Source organism: Topomyia yanbarensis, chromosome 2, assembly GCF_030247195.1.
Source record: "Topomyia yanbarensis strain Yona2022 chromosome 2, ASM3024719v1, whole genome shotgun sequence".
Classification (NCBI taxonomy): Eukaryota; Metazoa; Arthropoda; class Insecta; order Diptera; family Culicidae; genus Topomyia; species Topomyia yanbarensis.
The window spans coordinates 280,466,708-280,488,587 of record NC_080671.1 but is presented as its reverse complement, the minus strand read 5'-3'; the positions used below and the strand labels follow the sequence as shown (position 1 = coordinate 280,488,587).

Genomic DNA, 21,880 nt, shown 5'->3' with positions numbered 1-21,880 from the left:
GGACATATAGAGGACATCGCGGCTTGCCAGCACATCTCGAACCGGGGACGTTGGTTGGTCTTCCTCGGGCCCGCAGGGTATCCATTAGCCGAGACCCTAGCGGAACTGTACTCGGTGCACGCCCAGACAATGTGCTCGATGTCGTGATAGCCGTCGCCACAAGCGCAGATACCACTATCCACGAGCCCAATACGCCGGAGATGTGCATCCAGTGTGTAATGGTTTGCCATGAGTCGGGACATCACACGAATGAAGTCACGACCCACATCCATCCCCTTGAACCAAGGTTTTGTCGATACCTTAGGGATTATCGAATGTAGCCATCTTCCCAGCTCTCCACTGCTCCACGAAGTTTGCCAACTTTCGAGGGTTCTCTGATGAGTAATACTGAGAAATTCGATGAAGCAAATTGGTCTTTCGTAAACGTCTCCTTCTAAGGCACCCACCTTAGCTAAGGAGTCTGCCTTCTCATTGCCCGGAATGGAGCAATGAGAAGGGACCCATACCAAGGTAATCTGGAAAGAGTTGTCAAATGATATGTACAAATATATATATATATATATATATATATATATATATATATATATATATATATATATATATATATATATATATATATATATATATATATATATATATATATATATATATATATATATATATATATATATATATATATATATATATATATATATATATATATATATATATATATATATAGATTTACTGAAGTAAACGTTTCTACACAATAAGTAAAGCGTTGCTTTTGGGATATACTGTCAAAAACGTGCTTGGCACATTTCAAACATCTTTCATTAAAAATTAAACGGAACAGAAACCAATAAATAACGTTTTGTTGAATTCCATGATGTTTGACATAATATTACCGATAAAATTCGTATTTATTTACATACGCGTTATACTCTCTGCATGAAGGTAACTGGGCAATTCGAAAAAAAATATACTAAATCTTATTTATAATTTAACATATTCTAAATACGTGTAATTGTTCTCATTTTTCACCTATGATCTTTTCACATGTTACTCTAGAAATGTACCTCTTTGAAATCTACCCGGTAAACGAAAAGGCGACAAGGCGGTTTGCAATAGATGCCGACGAGCAGTAGGCTATTAGGCAATCCATTAGACGTTTGTTTGACAATTCAGCAGTGGGTTCTGTCAACAAGTATACTCCTGCGAACAGAAAAACTCGTCCGACAAACAACTTTGTTAGTCCGATTCGTTTGATGTTGGATCGAATCAACGATATGGTCGGACGTCGCACCCCTCGGAGTAACGTCAGAATAAGTAAACAAGAAATAATCAGCTGATCAGAAACGTCTCATGGATTGCCTAATTGACATTTTGTTCTACGCTACTCGCCGTAGCTGTGTACTGTAAAAAGTGTAGCAGCACGAACACATAGAAACAAAAGTTTTCTACTTTAAATTTAAAATTAAAAACGAAGTTTTAAGTTGAGTGGTTTTATTCATTTCGTTCCTTCAGTGGCTAAAATTGATCAACATGCCGTTTAAAATTATTCAAACGGTTGAAAATGGTGAGATGTGCCTCTGCGCTGTACCATCACGATGGGAAAATAAGGGCATTCTTCATTGGCCGAAAAATTCATCAGTAATCAAATTGTGCCGAGATGAGAACTCCTGTCCGAATGCGAATTGGGAAAAGATCAGGTGTACGCTGAAACGCGAATTCCTATCTTACGACAAGGCTCTAAATGAACTGAACAGAATGGAATCAATGCCGGACACGGAAGCGGATGAAAAGGATGCACAACCGGAAGTCAAAAAGGTTCGCCATACGAACATTGCTAAAAAAGTACCAAAAATTAGCCAGGGAACTGTCAAGGATTTTAATGAATTTTTAACGAATCCGGAAAACGAGCCGACTGCCGAATTTGCAATCGATGAATTGAAGAACAATGAAGAAATGGTAACTAATTTTATTGTATGTAAGTGATCTGATAAAATAACTGGTTTCAATTCAAATTGCAGGCTTTTGCACTTGACGATCCATCAGACATGATCGTTTACGAGGAAAACATATCCTCAAACACCGATGTTGAAGTAACCCAACCTAGCGACGTTGAACGTAATATTCCAGTTGGGACCGTACCCCCACTCCTCTCCACAGCCGTGTGAAAACGAGAATTCGACATTTACCGACCTGGGATAAGCCAATTTATGTAACATTGATTCAATAATTACCGTACTTTCAACTACACACCTGTTTTCGCAATTAAAAAACGAAGAAATGGTACATAACACATTTACATTGTTTGCATTTTTACCTGCAAAAATTGCGATCAGTACGTTTGTACCTCAGTGCAACGTTCTATGGTAAAAAATAAGCGTAACGTTCTAGGGTTAAATTTGACATTTTTTCTAATTTTTCATCAACATGTCAAATTTAATATAAATTTATTGTTTTCAACAGAGCAAAAATCCCAACTACCAAATATTTACCCAACGAGTCTTTAAAATATAGAAAAAATATCTACTTTAATATTTTCAGGTGCAGCATTCAGCATACGAAAACTTTTCAGGTGTGCAGTTTGCCATACTCCCAATACGACTCTGTATGCAGTTACAACAAATAATACCAGATTCGAGGATTAACAAATATATGCATATATATATATATATATATATATATATATATATATATATATATATATATATATATATATATATATATATATATATATATATATATATATATATATATATATATATATATATATATATATATATATATATATATATATATATATATATATATATATATATATATATATATATATATATATATATATATATATATATATATATATATATATATATATATATATATATATACATATATATATATATATATTGCAGCGCCCATAGTTTTCGGCCAGCATCAACCCTGGAAAATTTCTCCAAGTGGTGCACCATGGAAGCTAATTTCCTGGGTTACATCACCAGCTACAGCCTTAAGCTAAGCTGATATTTTGATGCACTCGCGCTTTCCAAGCCATATGCTTACGGAAAAGAATAAACACTTTGTTTAATTAAACACAGTTTGTTGCTGCCAGCAGCAGACGGCGACGCTATTATAGAAAGTAAAGGCTTCCGAGTATGAGTCATAGTGAACTACTGATTCATCCACCGGGGTCTTTACTCTCGCGAGCGTGGAAAGAATGTTTTGTTTAGGTCTGAGACTCTCTCAGAGAGAAGTCTACACAGACGAAATGATAAAAGTCTTTTGCGTCAGATTGGAAGAAGTCAGTCGGAGTATCCAGTCGTTGTAGTCCGTCGTGGAAGTCGGTCGTGGAAGGCAGTCGGTAGTTGATAACCGCCCGACTCGGGTCCGGCGGTCCAGTAAGTTGAGTAATAAGGTAGTCGTGCGAAAGTAAGTCAGTCGGTAGAAGATAATTGTGAGGAGCAGTGATCTGCTTCATCGGAAAAAAGCCACTCAGGGATTTAGAAAAAGAATTATTTTGAGCGAAGATTACGCTGAAGTGAAAGTGATTTGGACGGTGATCATTCTGTGCCTAGGTTGGGAAGTAGTCAGGGGTAATTACGCGTAACAGATGCGTGACGAGCAGAATGGATATAGTCAATAAACCTAAGAAACTGTGTTAACTCATTCGATTGATAAACTATTGCCTGCATGTTTGATAATCAGTGGCCACCGTCGGCCGCGTCTGTACATTCTGGTGACAGCGGACTTGAAGCCGCAAAAGTGAAAGGCTAGGAAACGCCAAAAACGATTGGAGTAGACAGTGAGTGAAAGTTGTGGATTTGGACATATCTTAGAAAGTTTGCTTGTTGGTGGTAACCAGTTTTAATGCCTGAAATAAGTCTCGTCGCGAGGAAACCTTATCCATAAGTGTAGATCCGAGAAAAGCAGAAATTCGACGATTTCTGATCGTGTTAATATTGAATGTGATGAAAAAAAAATGCGTAAATCGTCTGCGTAATATTGATGTTGAAAACTGAAGAAAACTCGCAAGCCAGTCACGAAAAATGCGATAGCTTAAATGTGGAAAAAGGCAAACACTCAGCAGATCTAATCGATTCAGTGCAAGTTTCTTTGTTCGCAAAACTTTGACAGAGTGCGTCAACGGTCCCGCACAAATACATCGTTTTGCGCTTGATAAGAGTTTGGAAAGAGTTTCCAACAGATTTGGCATCACGTGAAGTTGTGCTGTGGAACTAGCGGCGCTCCATGTGCTGTAGAAATAGTGGTCTGCATCATCTCGGCAAGAACGGGCAGAGCAACAATGCAATTCAGGTAAGTGAACCACTTTTACTTTATTTCTTCAATTAGCTACACACCAAAAAAAAACGAACCGTAATTGACGAAATGATGGAACATTGCCGTGTTCCGTTTAATTTTGCATGAAACATATGCTTTACATGCGCAATGACATAGGGTTACACTTCCTACCATTCAGAACAAACGCTGTATGGGGAGTGGAATTACATGATTTACGAAGTTAAGCGTCATATAAAATTGGAATCAAACGTGGGACTAAGTCATTTTTGATGCTCGTATATGTCAGGGTCAGGAGACGTAAATTTGCACTATTTTCTCTAGGTGTGTATCCAATATTCTCGCTTTTTACCAAATATCTAATAGAATTGAGTCATACCGCTCGGAATCTGGCTAGCAAAAAATCGGGCTTTGAGCGAGACAAGCGGAACAATTTGAACTGTCAGTGGGGCTCATGAATTGTGCGCCCGCCGAGATGTTGACCTGTGTCAGTTCAATACAAATAGGATAGGGGTGCTATACGGGGTTTAAAGAAATTATTCAAGCAAATAATCACTAACTCGATGACAAATTTTTTATACTAACACTAACAGACCGATAGAAATGGCGAGTCCAAGCTATCAGGTCAATCTTTTTATTAATATCAACCATCCTTAAGGATATAAGGATCACTGATTAAAGATCCACTGAAAGCGCTACCAGGGTATCATGACCCGGAGCAGCACATTGTAGATGACACGCAAAAGTAGCTGTCAAATTTAATTTATCCATTGCGTCGACGAAAACCGTCGCAAGCAATGCAGTTGTTTTCTAAACAAACGAAACCACGGTCAGACATTGGATGCCGCGTATATGATGCACACAGCACCATAAGTACTGGTGTTTTCCTTTAACGAGTTAATTAATAAACAAAAACGTACGAGCTACGTCTTTGATCGAGACCTGGGAGTAGGTCAAGTTCATGCTATAGCAGCAGCGTTCTGTTTCACGAAAGTAACGTTTTTGTTACGTATGCCTTTGATGTCGCCCGTACATTGGGGGTCACAGAGCAAGCAATCAAGAAACAACAATAATAAACATTTCTTCCACCCACTATATATGAAATTGAGAAATCCAAGAGAAGAGATATACATGCAAAATGAATTTTAGAAATGCTACACCTATCAAGTAGATATGACAGATAGGGTAATCCAATTAAGAAATCGCGTGGTGAAGAAAACTGAAAAGTCTACGAAAATTAAACCAATCGATGAGGCAAAAATAAGGTCTACGTCGTTATCAAACCAAAAAGGCGATAGAGTAATCAAGACTACTAGTCATTTAATCAAAAAACCAAAAGAATTAACGAGAAACCGACTTTGTAAGTGACACGCAAAACGTTCCCAACGTTTCATTGAATATGAAAACCGTCTCGCACAAAAAAAGCATATAATGCAACCCGACCTCCTGGCATAAAGCCGGAGGGTACTAAGTCGGTCATTCGAAAACACAGAAAGTTCGGAAATTAATAAGAATTAATCATCACCAGGATACCAAGGAAACATACATTGTTAGTATCGCTCAGAACAAGCCTCTGACGAATCAATTTAAAAATGGGAAAGCACACAGCACGATATGTGTTTGTGTTTGCTTTTATCAAATTAATAAATAAACAGAAGCGTACGAGCTTCGACTGAGTTTCACATTATCAATATAGATTTGAACCCAATCTGGGTACTGCTAGGTACAGTTCACATTCCAAAGTTGCATTGCAGCTGTTTTTTTTAACACTTTCGAGCGATTCTTACCAATCTCCTACCAGGAGCTTCATAAAAAGCACGACTGCGAAGAGCCATTGGTGGCATGCTATAGGTTGCCATAAAAAGAAACAAAAAAAAAATAAAAACAAACCCATGAACCCATGAATTCTTCGCTCCGCTATGCAGCACAGCTGTTTGAATAAACAACGGCAGAACTAACTACATAGCGCAAAACCAGTTGGAAGAACGAATTAAAGGTCAGGTTCGAGCAAATGCAAGCGTCGAAAATTGAAGGTCAGGTTTCAATAACTTGACCGCGAAAATAATAACTTAAAACCATGTAGGCCATTGGAATACGGTGTTTACCTGTGGGTAAAAACACTGTTATATGCTGACTATATTATGTCACCCGTTGCTTTGCGCAAGGTGACTTATTACTTTATGAATCACGTGCAGTTATGATGTAGTTTATTTAGCCAGCCTTGACCATAGTCAAGCTTACTTTAGAACATCAGGGTGGCTTAATTATGATTAGCATAATATTTGTTATAAGGTTTTGTTCGAAATAATGAATAAATTAATAATATTGAAAAATTTATTAAAAATCGCATGGCAGCAGAGTGTGCTGTGGAACGAAAATATTTCAATAAATATAAAAATATAATAATAAAAGGATTTAATCCAGTTAATATTCCAATTATACTTAATAGCTGGCAACCATATTAAATATTTATTCTATTTTGAAAAGATGGATTACGAGTTTCCGAAGACGGAAGCAATTCAATGCATTCCAGAATTTGATGGATCTACCGATGAGCTAGATGCATTCATCTATCATATAGAACACTTTGAAAAGCAAATACCCCAGGGAGTGTCACGAGATGAGTTGATCTACGTGGTACTCTTAAAACTAAGAAAGAATGCAGCAGCCCAAATATTGAAAATTAAAGCCGATACTTGGCCAGCATTAAGAGAAAATTTAATAAAGAAATTTAGTAAACGAGAACGGATAGAAGAGGTAATTTCAAAAATTGAGACCCTTCGACAAAGTCCGAACGAATCGTTTAAAGAATATAGAATACGGGCTGAAATAATAAAAGACCAAATTGATGTTTATAATGAAGGGACTGGCATCAAAGATATGCCAATGATTATTAGCCTTAGATTACATTTTATCGCGGGTCTGCGAAATGAAGAGTTAAAATTATTTGCGCGTGGACACAGAGGGATGCCACTAGTGCAATTACTGGACTACTTAGAAGAAGTAAATATTGAAAACCAGTGTCTGAAAGAGATAGAAAGCAGGCTGGAATTGTTAGAATTATCGCGTACACGTACTGTTACGCAACAATGTTGGACACCGAAAAGATATATCGGAAATCCAATTGAATATATAGATGAAGGTAGAGATTATGAGCTACCTGAAAGAAATTATCGGCCAGAAATAGGCGAAAGTAATTTCAAATATTCACCGCAGAATCATGCGGAAACTTACTGGTCAGATTTTGATCAAAATACAAAAACTAAAATTTTTAAACAGAATCAGAAGCCCCGAAGGCAAGATTATGTTTCTAACATAGGTCACTATCAAGACCAAAATAGCCAATTGGGCGTCAATTGCTTCACGAATGAAAGAAGCATAAATACAAATTTACGGAATTATTACGCAACCAGACAGGGTGCAAATACTAACAGGCAGTTGCCTGCCGAAAGATACAATGGCCACGAAAGGCCCAAGACAAGGCCAGATAACGGCAATAATAAATTGGGAAGAGATACTTCTCAATATGAAAAATTGAATATAGAATGTACTAGGAACAATCAGTTACTAGTAAATATCGCCTCAGTTGCAAGGCCAGATACTAAAGTTAAGTATATGCTTGATACAGGAGCATTCCTTAATGTAATAAGATGGGACACGCTCTCGAAAATTGGAGCCAGACTCATCAATTATAGAGATAAAGTAAATATTACCGGTTTTAATCTGACACAGACAGAAACCATTGGGTCAGTAGAGACCAATTTCATAATTGGGAATTCCGATTATAAAATTAAGTTTTATGTGGTAAAAGACCTATGTGTTCCAGGGATTATTGGAGCAGAATTTTTAAAAGAACACACAGTTTTTATCTCCCAGCATTTGGACTACATCGCACTCAGTAAATCGAATGAGTTCGACAAAAAGTCAAATGGGGATAAGATACAGACCTACCTCATGGGTTGAAGGATTATTTGAACGGTAGAGTATTTGCGATACCCAACCGAAAAATATGGGGAATGATATTGAACGGGTCGAGCCGATCAAGAGCCGACACAAAAGTATTTTTTGAAGGGTTAGTAGACGCGTTTGCAAACTGTCCCGAACATATGAAAGGAGATAAGAACATTCAAATTATCTCTTACAGAAATATACAAACTACACTGGAAACAAATATTTTAAGATTCATTGCAGGAAAATTCAATAAGGTGTTCACTCTATATGCACCAGAGAAAGAGCGAATGCACGTGCCAGTAGAAGAGAGAGAAACTGTTCTTAAAGAGTTTCATGACTCTCCGCTGGCCGGACATGTCGGAAGTAAAAGAATGTTAAAACGTATAAGCCCACTATTCGAGTGGAAAAACATGCGTAGAGACGTAGAAAACTACGTCAAACAATGTGACTCGTGCCAAAAGAATAAAATTGGTAGGTCCAACAAGATTCCGATGAAAATTACAACTACTTCTATTGCACCTTTCGAAAAATTGTACATGGATATTGTAGTATTACCCAAATCAGATTGGGGAAATAAATACGGTCTAGTCATGCAAGACGACCTAACTAGATTTTTAACAGTAGCACCGATGGAGAACCAGGAAAGTTCGACGGTTGCCCAAACTTTTGTAGAAAACTACATCTGTAAATTTGGAACTCCCTTGGAGTTAGTTACAGACAATGGAACAAATTTTGTAAGTTCCTTAATGAAAAATGTATGTAAGATTTTAAAAATAAAGAAAATCACCACAAGTACCTACCACCCACAAGCTAATTTGGTGGAAAGGTCCAATAGAGAATTAAAAATCTATCTAAGGCAGTACGTTGGAAAGGATCCGAGAACTTGGGATCAACACTTGCCTTTCTTTACGTTTGAATATAATACAACGTTAAATTCATCGACTGGTTACACACCATTCGAATTACTATATGGTCAACGCGCAAACATCCCGAACTCAGTATACAAATGGGACAGTGATGGCGTATATTATGAAGATTATGTGAATGAGATGCGGTCTACATTCAAGCGCATGCATACTCAAGCACGCGAAAATTTGATTTTATCGAAACAAAAAAGAAAAGAAATATACGATAAAAACACAAACGTATGGCAACCCATGTGGGGCGAATTGGTGTTAGTTAAAGCCAACCCCATAGGTGTAGGACAGAAATTGCAAAATCTATGGAGAGGACCATACGAAGTGGTCGAACTGCCAAGTGAGCAAACAGCCGTAATTAAAAACGGAAATAGACTCGAGAAAGTACATGTCAACCGATTAAAAAGGTATATGGACTGAGTTCTAATAAAAAAACCTGTTTTAATCCACCTAGTGGTGTAATTGTGCCTTTCTCATATATCTAAACAATCATTTAATAAAGCTGGTTATGTTCAATATAAATGTGGAAATGACACATTCTTATCATACTTGGCACGTATATACATATGCACGACTGCCACGAACCTGATGAGCAACATGTCAAGGCTGACACACTTCAAAAATACAAATATAATATTCAATCAGCAGACATGAGTTCAATTTTGTCTACATGATAACATGTTTTGGAATGCTGGGTGGTGGGTGGGCTTTTAGTGGGATGGGGAGGGGGACACACTTCCTACAACAAACCACCTCCCTCCCACCCATGCCATGGTGTGGGAGGGAGGTGGTTTGTTGTAGGAAGGAGATAGGGGTGTAAATGGAGGGTGATACTCCCTGCCGCATACTATACCTTTCATTTGAGACTAGGTTAGTGAAAATTGGTTCAGTCATCACCGAAGAACCGATGTGGCTTTAGTTCTAGAATATGCCCCCACATACACACATAAACGCACACAAATATTTTCGAATCTCGCCGAATTGAATCAAATGGAATACGACAGGTTAATTTTTATTTATTAATTTCATTCTTTATTAAGCTCATAATCCATATTTTTACAAACATTTTTATATCGGTTCATGTATCCCAAAATGACTGCAAGAAATAGGGAATATTAATGAAAATCAAATTAAATATAATGTCATACATACGGTGGCCGGGCAACCGCTCTGCCTCAATTGCTCGTCGTACGCTCTTTCCGAGAGCAGTTGTACGACGAGCGAGTCGCTCGAACGTTTCCATACGAGTTTCCTGTGAATTTAGATGACATAAGTATTTTGCCTTAGAGTTAAATATGCACATATTTACCAGGCTAATTCCACGTGCCCGATCTTGGTTCCGTTGGTCACGTTGGTCACGCTGGTTTCGTTGCTTCCGACGATTGTTATTCTGTTGTTGTTGCTGCTGTTTTTGTTGCTGCCGTTGTTGCTGCTGTTGTTGCTGTTGTCGTGGCTGTTGTTTTTGCTGCTGTTGTTGCTGATGTTGTGGCTGTTGTTGTTGCTGCTGATGTTGCGGTTGTTGTTGTTTAATGCTCATTTTCTTCCGCTGCTCTTCGTTCTGCTCCTCGCACAACTCCACTAGATCATCTTCTATGTCCAGCATATCCATCTCTTGCTCACTCATCTTGAATAAATCTACACCAAACCAGAAAGGGAAAGAGAATTTCACTCTGAGATCCGGTTTTAAGAAGAGACTTACCCGTAACCTTCTTAAAGTTGCAAAAATCACCGGTTCGTAGAAAAACACTACCTATCTGGCCGATGCAACGAAACAGTTTGTTTTATTTATTGCTAGGCGACCGTTATCTTTTTCTGCGTCAAAGCAACCTGAAATTTAAATTCCGGCTGAACTGGAACCCCATTAACAATAATAAGGCGTAATGTTATTCTTTATTCTTTATTAGTCTTATACACCAACAGGCATACCAAAGCCCCAATGATGTTGGTCTTAATAATAAACTTATTACTAACATTCAAGTCATATACACAAATAGTGGTCATACAATAATTCACAAAAACGGTAAAAAAGTCAAATGTGATTAAAAAGTCTGGAAAATCGCTGACGCAGAGTTTGTCTAGACACGTTGAAATCGAAAGCTGAAGCAACCTGGTTGAAAATCCTTTGTAGACCAGTGATGGCTCCATGCATACTATAATTAGTGCGTCTGAACGGTAATCGAAGCATAATGTTGTTGCGTAATGTTCGTGGTGCGACGTTTATATTAATTTGTTCTAATATAGCTGGGGCATCTATATGACCTTGCAAAGTGTCGGCGATGAACAAAGCTCTTGCTGTATTTCTTCGAACATAAAGGGGTTCCAGTTGAATCAGCTGACACCGGTTTTCATAGCTAGGTAATCGGACAGGATCTCTCCACGGCAATCTACGGAGCGCGAAGCGTAAAAAGCGACGCTGTACGCTTTCAATTCTCTCAACGCCGTTATTGTAGTTTGGGCTCCACACTTCAGGGCAATATTCTAGGATTGATCGGGATAAAGCGCAGTACAGCGATTTGAGACAATAAACATCAGTAAAATTTTTGGCTATCCTGAAGATGCATCCTAGCGCTCGAGACGCTTTACCGACTGCGTAGGAGACGTGTTGTTTGAACGTAAGTTGAGAATCCAGAATCACTCCCAGGTCCTTCACGTGACTGACGCGTTCGATTTCTGTTTCTAGAAGACGATACTTAAAATAGATCGAATCCTTTTTCCGTGAAAACGATATTACCGTGCACTTCTTCGGGTTTACATACATGCGGTTCATGGTACACCAGTCAGCAAAGGCTTGAAGCTGCTGTTGGAGAAATCTGCAATCTTCAATTGTACGAATTATGCGATAAATCTTGAGATCATCCGCGAAGGACAATCGGGGAGTCTGCAGAATTAGATGTACATCATTGAAGTAAATCAGGAACATTAACGGTCCCAAGTGGCTCCCTTGAGGTATTCCTGACGTAGAAGTGAATATAGGGCCCTGGCAATCTCCTATGACAACCGCTATCTCTCGGTCTGTGAGGTAAGATCGAAACCACTGCAAAACACTGCCATTTATTCCAAATCTCTCCATTTTTGCTATTGTGATATCGTGGTTTAGCTTATCAAAAGCGGCGGATAAGTCGGTGTAAACGACGTCAGTTTGAGCGCGACGTTCCATACTCTCTGTTATGTAGGATGTTAAGCATAACAGGTTAGATGCAGTTGACCGCCCGGACGTGAAGCCATGTTGATCGTCACTTAGGTACTGCTTGCAGTGAGCCTGAAGAGGTTCCATAATCACCAGCTCGAACAACTTCGAGACAGCGCTCAATGAAGTTATCCCACGGTAATTATTGACGTCTCGCTTATTGCCCTTTTTATGAACTGGGAACATGTTCGCTGATTTCCAGCAAGATGGAAAAATACCTCTAGTAATAGATGCTCTAAAGATCTGAAGAAGCAGAGCAACCAAAACTTCGATGTGCCTTTTCAGTATCGCAGAGGGGAGCCCGTCGGGTCCCGGATTGAAAGATGACTTAAGTCGAGAGGAAGCTCTGGTAATCATCGTTGCATTAAAATCGATAGCTCCCAGAGTGTGACCCACAAGTGGAGCTCTGCTAGCCGCGAGTTCGATTTGCTCAATAGTTAGTGCCTCATCTGTGAATACATTCGCGAATTTTTCCGAGAAAAGTGAACATATGTCTCGAGATGTAGTAGCTGTGTTCCCATTGAAAGTCATAGACGACGGCAGTCCTGATTCCTTGCGCTGCTCGTTCACATATTTCCAGAAACGTTTAGGATGCGACTTGAGATTACGCTGAATATTTTGCTGATATCGATAGAAACAGTGTTGACTGGCTCGTTTGTACGCATGGTTGAGACTGACGTAATAGTCTCTGAGTGATATTGTGCGATACTTGGTAAACCTCCGCAGGGCAGCTCTTTTTATAGACTTCAGCCGTCGCAGAGTATTCGTTTGCCATGGAGGGCCGGTTTGTCGATGGTGAACTTTCTTTGGAACATGCCTGTCAATAGCGTACACCAGAACGTTTGAAAAGGTTTGAACTGCGGTTTCGACATCTTCGGGGTCCAGAATATTTTCCCAATCGATAGTGGAAAGAAGGTCTGCGATACTGCGATGATCAGCTTTACGGAAATTGTAGGAGACAGAAAGCGGTAATATATCGAAGTCATGCACAACAGAGCTATCAATCGTGGCGATCAGTGGAGGATGATGTGCCACTGGTTTTACTAGGGGAAAGGGAGCCGTCACTATTGATGTGGCGGAAACCTGGTCGCTGACAAAACAAAGATCGAGATGGCGGTTGTTCTCATTGGCAATAGGATTGATTTGTACTAACGTGGCTAAGCTATAGCTATCAAGTAGCCTCACTGCACATGGGTGGAGAACGGAATGGTCCGAATCCGGATAAAGAAATCCATTACGGGAAGATTTCCATGAAATGCTAGGAAGATTAAAATCTCCTAGTACCATGATCTCATCAACAGCGTTAGCATCTTCGAGGATAGTAAAAACTGAGCTGCAGTGTGCTTCAACGTATTCGGTATCACGAGCGCGGTCGGGTGGAACATACAACGCACACAAGTACAACTTACGGTCGCCAAGCTCGATAATCGTCCAAACCTGCTCTAGACAATCCCAAGAAGTGTTCTCGACGATTCTTGCCTTCAAGCTGGTTTTAACCGCTACTAATACGCCGCCTCCGGTGGATTTTCGGCTGTTGCTAGGGCTCCGGTCACAACGAAACACCTCGTATTCAGTACCAAACACCTGACTGGAAAGTGTGTCATCGTTCAACCATGTTTCGACGAAGACAATGATGTCAAAACTCTTGTCGGAGACTGCAAGACGGTATTGCTCAACGATTGAATTAATACCACCAACATTTTGGTAGTATAGCAGCAGTTTAGCCCGTCGTTGACCAATGCTGGAAATCGAAGAGCTTTGAGGCAAAGAAGAGCTCATAGATGCATTGTACTTGCCTGAGGTAGGTTTGCGGAAGACCCCTCGTCCCATCTCCACCACAGGACCGGGACGGCTGCTGGTCGCTGGCAGGAAGGGCTCGACTGTGGTGGGGGGACTAAGGGCTTCCTCACGGCTGGCGGCAAGTGTGCGTCCCGGTGACCGAAGAGATATTACGTGGGATGTGTGCAATGCAGCTGAACTAGGTGTCTCTCGTAAACAGCTGCGCTTCGCAGGCAGGAAGAACGGCGTCTGGTGCTGATACGGTACAATTAACGGAGAACTGGAATCGGGGAACATTTTAGCGCTTGAATTATTCAGAAAGGATGGGTACTTGCCGCAGAGGGAAGTTTGGAAGACCCTTTCTCCACTCCCGCACACAGGACCGGGACGACTGGTGAACGTTGGCTGCAGTAGCTGGACTGTGGCGGGGGGATCGAGGGCTTCCATAATACAAGCTGCGGTGCATCCCAGTAGCCCGTTAGCGAAATTTATCCTGCTTTGGCTGGTCAAAATTAAATTCCCGAACGAGTACTCCAGTCGGCCAAGTGGACGCTTTGAGTGCAGTGTCCTTTAGTTCGCTCGGAAGCTCAACTCGGAAAGAAACGAAGTTGAGTTTCGTGAGGTCGGTGTCCTTCTTGACCAACAAAACTGCTTTGGGTGCATCGCTTGTTCCAAGGCATTCTTGGGTCATGGCGACGATTTCCTCCACTGTATGGCTCGGGTCAAGACGGCTCAAATAGACCCAAAATTGCTCCCGCTCATCCGCAACTGTTCTGATTTCCCGCTGAATGGCTCTAGTACCGCAAACCGCGGCAGCAGTGGCGCGAATTTTAGCATTATTCTCGCGACGTCGTTTCGGAGTGGGCGGATCCTCCGGAAGTCGCTTGACAAACAGCCCCCTTTGAGTTACAGAACCATAATTGGCCGGAAAATGGTTTTCAATACGGCTCGAGAGATTTGAGACGACCGTGTTCAAATTATCTACAGCCTCACATAATTTTTTTGTGTTCACAATGGGAGCAGCGGAAACGGATTGCTGCACCCACTCGTTAAAACAGCGAGCACAATCGTCGCAGAGCCAGTACAGATTGTTGTTGAAACTAGACAACAGGTCTAGTGCGGATCGCTGCATACCGGGAATACAGGTGCGGTGGAAAATCGATCCGCAATGGCCGCGACATGCAATTTTCTCAATCCCATTAACGGGAGAGTCGCATGACTTGCAACTAAAACTCATGGCTGATTTCAATCCGCCTTTTGTCGCTTACGACCTTTTGAAAACCCACCCGAGATTTCGTCTCGCTGTGCGCAAACTTGAAGTGTGGGGAACACTTTCCACTACTCGCGTGCAGATGGCGAAGTGAGCGAGTAAATTTATTTGTGGGGAATTACACACAGGTTGCAGTCTCACAATTTCACCGTAGACTCACAAAGTTTTCACAAGGATTTCAAAGTTTTCACAAGGATTTCACTAGTGAGCAGTACACGATACGAAACGGAATGTCCATCAAGCGACTGGAAGTTTTTTCGCCGAAAAACGGTAAGTAAAACACAGATAAAATGCAACTTTCTCTAGAGCAAAAACAAACGTCAACACGATGTAAACAAACTGAATACTCGTCAATGACTACACACTCGTTTGACACTAATCATGGTTTAAAACAAACATTACTCAGTAAAATGAGTAGCGCATCAAAATAAATACTTTACTGGTATACTTGCCCAATGTCGAGTAACATTGAATCAAATATTGCTGCTGTTATCGATCGGGGAATAAAAGGTTACCAGATATCGAGAGAATGCTTGCTGAAGGATCAAAACTAGAACCTTGTCGAATGAGAGAATCCGTAGAAAAGAAGTTCACGCCTTATCTGATAACTACAGAAGAGAACTAATCGGTTCGAATTATTCTGGAAAAACTTTAGATTAAATCGTAAGTAACATTGAGAGCCTCTCTTTGTTTATTTTCTCTTTCGATTATTACGACTTTGCGCTAATTTTTCAGTTCATATCGAAAACCGACAGTTTTCACTAGAATATTATACGAAGAGTTTAGTAGTAAATGTCGAAACGAACGAGTAATGAACAAAAGAAAAAGTAATCAAAGAAAATCTCTCATTGGTGAAAGACAACAGAAATGCATCACTCCTCCTTTATTCGGGCTTGCGACCGGCAGTTACATTTCTCAATACTATGCTATTTACTCACTTGATTGCTAAATCATGCATTCCAAATAGTACACTACAGAGAAATATATACTGGCGGAGTTACATGCAAGGATAGGAACACAGGAAATAGGGATAAGTTTGCAAAAGTGTCTAACATAACGACGAAAAATGAAGCGAACGAATATCGTTTAACAAGTTTCGATAGTGTGTTCTCTAGAGAGTTCATGTGTTGCATCCGAACCCACGTTAATCTTGAAATAAACGAGGATCATCAAACACGATATGGCCTGTGTTAGGCCAAAGAGACCAAGCGCCATTTTGAAATACATGGTCTAAAAACGCTTTCGCATCCAAAATAGCATTAGCAAGACCCACATCTATTTATTTTAGGGAACACAAATAGCAAAAGAAAGCAAATAAGTGTTCCTCAACTTAACGTTAATGGTAAGTTATCTAAAAATTCATTTTAACATGCAAAATGCTAGAGAAAAATTATGGCGCTCAGTTCGGTTTGGCTTAACGGAGGCCATATGTATTCATCGAGTTTTTTGGCAACGTCACATGGCCTGGGTTGAGTCAGAATATCAGCTTGACTTACTGGGATACACTCTTTAGAAAACTTTAACACAAGTAAACACAAATACAGTATATTTGAGAAAACTACAACACAAGCATAAGCATGAGTATAAGAGAGATCTATATTTGAGAAAACTACAACATGAATCTATAATCTAAACTACTGATCTTTCTACATACAGTTTCTTTTTTCAACTCATGTGCATGAATATTTTGCTAGCATAAAATCATTGGTTCAGTTGAAGAAATTAGCTAGTACTGATATTCAGCCTCATAAACTACCACCATAACCAATAACGCATCCCCAACCATACATTCAGAAATTGATTCGGAATCCTGATTGATTTCTGAATGAATTCCAGGTCAAAGAAAAATTCGATGCCAACTTTATACAGCTGGAATACATTCAGAAATCATTCGGGATTTCGTGCCGATTTCTTAATGGTTTGACCAGGCACGACAGTGTTTGGTGATATGAATATGGGTGGAAAATGCATTGGTATGTGCACACTCAGCCACCTCTATTGTAGAAGATTTAAGCTAATATGGAAATTCTTATTCAGCCTCTTCTACTAATTTTTGAAGTCTAAAGCTAGTGTGCATTTTTATGTCAACGTATTTTTATTTCATAGATGTCTCAAGGTTTATGAAATCAAAGGTAACGTTTTCTTGTATTCTTTCAGTGCTACGAATATGTAACACTGTAGGAGATGCACAAGAAACGCATGGTTTAATAACATAAATTTTATAAGCTCTGCCAGTCTTTTCGAGAAGATATATGCACCGTTCAATAAGGTATGTGCACACTCAGCCACCTCTATTGTAGAAGATTTAAGCTAATATGAAAATTCTTATTCAGCCTCTTCTACTAATTTAGTAGTCTTTAGCTAGTGAGCCATTTTATTTGAACTTATTTTTTTATGTTTTGTAATGTTTCAGTGTGTAAACAAATTAGCCAAATCATATGTCTCGAGATTGATAAAATCATAGGTAACGTTTTCTTGTATTGGAAGCATAAGATTATAATGAGCATTTCCAGAACCAGCGTTACGAAGATGTAGCACTATAGGAGATGCACAGGAAACACGCGGTTTAATAACATACATTTTATAAGCTATCTCAGTCTTTTCGAGAACATAAATGCATCGTTCAAGTTTCATGCACAGAGCAAATAACGAATCTTGATTACCCCATTGACCATTACCACAACAAAGTTTCAACAACATTACCATACTATCGGTTTCCATAAAACCACTTGAATGCAATGATGAGAAAAATTGTATATTTTCTATGACACTTTTAAATGCTAAAATGCGTAAATCGCCAGAGAAACTCTCATTTCCAGTTAGAGCATACGAGATAGAATTGAACTGGCAATTGCCGTCACCAGTGATTGGGATTTCTCGAAAGTTTGGCAGGATTTGCTCTGAGAATAATGTATCACGTTCAGCATTATATACTTGCAATCGAGCTGTTTTAAAATATTGTGAATTTAAATCTATACAGCGATGGTATGGTTTAAGCAGCTGTTTTATCTCTTCTATGCATGATCCATTCCAAACGTCTAATGTATCAAGATAATCAAATAGCAAATTACTTGCATCTTGGTCAAAATTATGGAAAGTTGATACCGATTCGACTGATTCAGTCGACCACTCGAGAACCTTTGTATGTAAATCTTGGTCAACAATGCTCAAATCACTATCACTGCACTGCACTGACATGCAAGCTATTTTACCAGATAAAATGTCCCTTGAGCAACTACTTACAGAAGCCCTGTGATCATTTTTTGGTATACCTCTGAACACAGATGAATTAATATTAATTTTCTCCCTCTCTGGTATTATACAAAATATTGGTTTGTGATCAGAAAAATAGCATTCATATACACCAGCCTTCAGCTCATTGATGTTAGAATATAGAACGTCTAGTCTTGATCCAAGAATAGTTGTAGCTTCAGTTAAACTATCCGTCAATTTCATAGTTTGCATTAAAGATTTGAATTGCATCACGTCATCACTTGTAGTGTCATTAATATTGAAGTTAAAATCGCCCATAATTATAGTTAGCTGTTTCTCGAAGTTATTAATTTTCGTTAGCTGAGCTTTGAAGTCAGAAAAGCTAGCTTTTGGTGATTTATATCCAGTAATGATTGATACTCCATTCAAATCCATGTGTACTAAATCTATATGACTATGATATTTTCCTTTGTTCGGTTTGTAGTATATTACTGGTTCAATGTTTGTCATTTTCAAGTTTGCTTTTCCAAAACACATGACACCTTTTGCGATATTTTTCTTCACATATTCAGGATGACCAAGTGTATCAGAACGATAAATGAGTTCAAATCCAGGAATGATGATTTTTTCATTCGAATATGTACAAGTTTCCGAGAATACTAAAACATCGCACCTCAAATACCACTTATCAGAAATTATATGTTTAATACTTGTACGTAAGGATCGGACATTTAAATAAGATATTACCAATCCATCTACATTTGTCAAGTTGTTGAATGCCAGACTTAATTGTCGTTCCGATCGCAATCTTCGCATTTCCTTTAAACTTGCTTCAATTGTATTGTTACTTTTCATATTTCCGAAAAACCTACCCAATATATATAAGCCGGAAAGCTTCGATACACGACTTAGCGCTACATACACTAACTGACGGGTTAAGTTGCAAGATTTCCGGAAATCGACACAAACGTTAGCATAAGTCTGCCCTTGGCTTTTATGAATTGTTAACGCCTCGCAAGGAACCAGAGAAAATTGATCACGTACCAGTTGGTAATCTCTTTGAAAATGGGTAGTAAGGTTATACTGTTTTCTAATGATCGGCGTCCATGAAGTATTAATTCCAGCATTTATCATAAAGTCGTTATATCGCGCGCGAATTTTTTTTCCAACAAGTTTGGATGAAAAACTTAGGAATGCAATTTTCGGTTTATTCGTTCCTGGATCATGATATACCTCCTCTAGCACACCAGTAGCACCATTAACAAGGCCATCAGATACATCTAGATTTGCTGTAATCATGTATTTAATTCCAAGTTTTAAACGTAGTTTGTATGGGTAACCTCCACAATCTTTAGTAGGCTTTCTTTTCCACATTTCTAGCTTAATATTTTTTTGTTGGTTTTTGAGATTTCCAGTTATAATATCGATGGCAACGCACTCAATTTCAATTGAAGATGAGGCTGTAATTCTTTTGTCATTATATTTCTCAACATCTGCATTGGTGTAATATAGTCTTATTGCAGTGTCCGGTACATCGTTTTCTTCGACTTTTCGAGTTCTGATTAAGTCAATATCTTCATCAGTCATTTCTCCACGAGCAAAGTTATTGAGTGCAAGAGCAAAGCTTCTATCATCTTTTTGCCGCATCACTTCTGTAAGCTCGTAAAATTGAAATTCATCCCAAAGTGGTGAGAGTTCCATCCTAATCAAACTATGTTTTGGAACACTAAAAATTGACGAATCTTTAACCGGCGATAACTGAAGAAAATCGCCAACCGTGATTACTGACATTCCTCCAAAACTATCGTTCACCCCAGTGATTTGACGTAATCTAGTATCAATCCGACCAAATATTGTACTTCCTACCATAGATATTTCGTCTATTACTATAAGTTTACAATACATTAATTGTTGTCTTAAGTTGTTGGCAATATCCATCGGCAAGTACGGCATATTAGCACTTTCCTGTAATGGAAGAGCAAAGGCAGAATGCAAAGTGTTGCCTCCAATCAAGAAAGCTGCTTTTCCTGAAAAGGCACATAGTAATACCTTGACAGAATCCAAGCTTTGATCTTTTGTATTTGTATTCATGTATTCCAAGTGGTATGTAACAAGTCGGAATATTGCTGATATTACCATACTTTTACCAACCCCAGCAGACCCAGAAATGAATATTCTTAGAGGTAACTTGCGAGTTGTAAAGCATTTAAATACATGCATAAGTATCTCCAACTGTCGTGAGTTCAATTTACTTATAGTATCGAAAAGGTTAACCACATCTACTTTTGGAGGCGCAGAGTATGTAAAAGGTACATTTTTTTTCGGGCGATCTATTCCGCCTTGCACTAGAATATCAATTTCCTGGTCTTTCGGAATTGTTTCAGCTTCGAATTCTTCAGCTTCTTCTTCCTTTAGTAGCATATTATTTACATTAACTGCTTGAATAGCTTTATCAAGTTTATCATCTCTCAAGGCAAATAGTTTAGAACGATTTCTTTCGATTTCTTCAGTATTTTTAACGAATGTTTCATACCAGTTCACTGATTCAATTTCATCATTTTCATTCCGCCAAGGATAGAACAGTAATAATTGTTCCCGGTAATAATTATCAGGGTCTTGCCCAAGTTTATACCGTACATATCGGATTATTCGAGCCTTTGTTCGACGGTGATGATCGAACTGATTTTCCACTTCAATTTCAGCCTCGTCATCTGAAACTAAATTTTTATCCTTTCGTGGTCTATTTGCAGTACGGAAATAGTAAGCGGCATATTCCGCTAGGCATACATTTACTAGTCCTATTCGCTCAGCGTAATGGGTAATGACATCCTTTCCGGCAATTTGAGTTGAATCGGGATCAAGTTGCTGGAGCTCCTTGGTAGATTTTAAAAACACCACTCTGTCATTTTGTCTACCAGTGTTTATAAAAATGGACGCACGACTAAATTCAGTGAGAGGAGTTCCCAAGCAATGATAAACAGCTTCGGATGTTGACATTAAATGGCTATTTAAAAATTTGTTGGCAATACAACGAAAACGTTCTTGCAAACTTTGGTTTCCTTTATCCAATTCTGTTTGCAGATTTTTTAACCCTCTTGACAAGCCAGATTCCGCTTTGGCAACATAATCAACAATATATTGTGCGACTCCATACTCATCTTTAACTATTTGTAAATCAACGTTTGATTCCATTAAATTTAGGATTGTTGTATTGTATGTGTTGATATCTACTTCGCAGCTTCTTCGCTTGTAAAATATTGTTAATCTGCCAATAGAACATCT

General features: G+C 38.9%; 3 protein-coding genes across 4 annotated transcripts; 1 reads left to right on the top strand and 2 right to left on the bottom strand.

The window, feature by feature from the left end:
* The first annotated feature begins 1,150 nt into the window (after positions 1–1,150).
* On the top strand, positions 1,151–2,227 carry LOC131678593 (uncharacterized). Of its 2 annotated transcripts, none has more exons than XR_009303677.1 (2): positions 1,151–1,558; positions 2,013–2,227. XR_009303677.1 is itself a non-coding variant. In XM_058958821.1 (2 exons), exons 1-2 carry the CDS (start codon positions 1,750–1,752, stop codon positions 2,157–2,159), a joined length of 348 nt encoding a protein of 115 aa, XP_058814804.1. In that variant the 5' UTR covers positions 1,565–1,749; the 3' UTR covers positions 2,160–2,227. The 2 variants fall into 2 exon arrangements, 1 of the variants encoding a protein (XP_058814804.1); XM_058958821.1 differs by lacking the exon at positions 1,151–1,558 and adding an exon at positions 1,565–1,950.
* A 7,769-nt stretch (positions 2,228–9,996) lies between these two features.
* LOC131680385 (probable E3 ubiquitin-protein ligase bre1) lies at positions 9,997–10,773 on the bottom strand. Its single transcript, XM_058961102.1, has 3 exons — positions 10,459–10,773; positions 10,302–10,401; positions 9,997–10,245 (listed from the first exon to the last, which is right to left on the bottom strand). The coding sequence occupies exons 1-3, from the start codon at positions 10,771–10,773 to the stop codon at positions 10,175–10,177; spliced, it is 486 nt and encodes a 161-aa protein (XP_058817085.1). The 3' UTR covers positions 9,997–10,174.
* Positions 10,774–14,593: 3,820 nt separating this feature from the next.
* Positions 14,594–15,352, bottom strand: LOC131680384 (uncharacterized). Its single transcript, XM_058961101.1, has one exon. The coding sequence runs from the start codon at positions 15,350–15,352 to the stop codon at positions 14,594–14,596; it is 759 nt and encodes a 252-aa protein (XP_058817084.1).
* Positions 15,353–21,880: the final 6,528 nt, after the last annotated feature.

Coding starts and splice junctions, on each gene's coding strand:
- LOC131678593 (XM_058958821.1), top strand. CDS start 1,750: ATGGAATCAATGCCGGACACGGAAGCGGATGAAAAGGATGCACAACCG. Junction 1,951..2,012: donor TGAAGAACAATGAAGAAATG/GTAACTAATTTT, acceptor TTCAAATTGCAG/GCTTTTGCACTTGACGATCC.
- LOC131680385 (XM_058961102.1), bottom strand. CDS start 10,773: ATGAGTGAGCAAGAGATGGATATGCTGGACATAGAAGATGATCTAGTG. Junction 10,402..10,458: donor GGGCACGTGGAATTAGCCTG/GTAAATATGTGC, acceptor CTAAATTCACAG/GAAACTCGTATGGAAACGTT. Junction 10,246..10,301: donor AGAGCGGTTGCCCGGCCACC/GTATGTATGACA, acceptor TATTTCTTGCAG/TCATTTTGGGATACATGAAC.
- LOC131680384 (XM_058961101.1), bottom strand. CDS start 15,352: ATGAGTTTTAGTTGCAAGTCATGCGACTCTCCCGTTAATGGGATTGAG.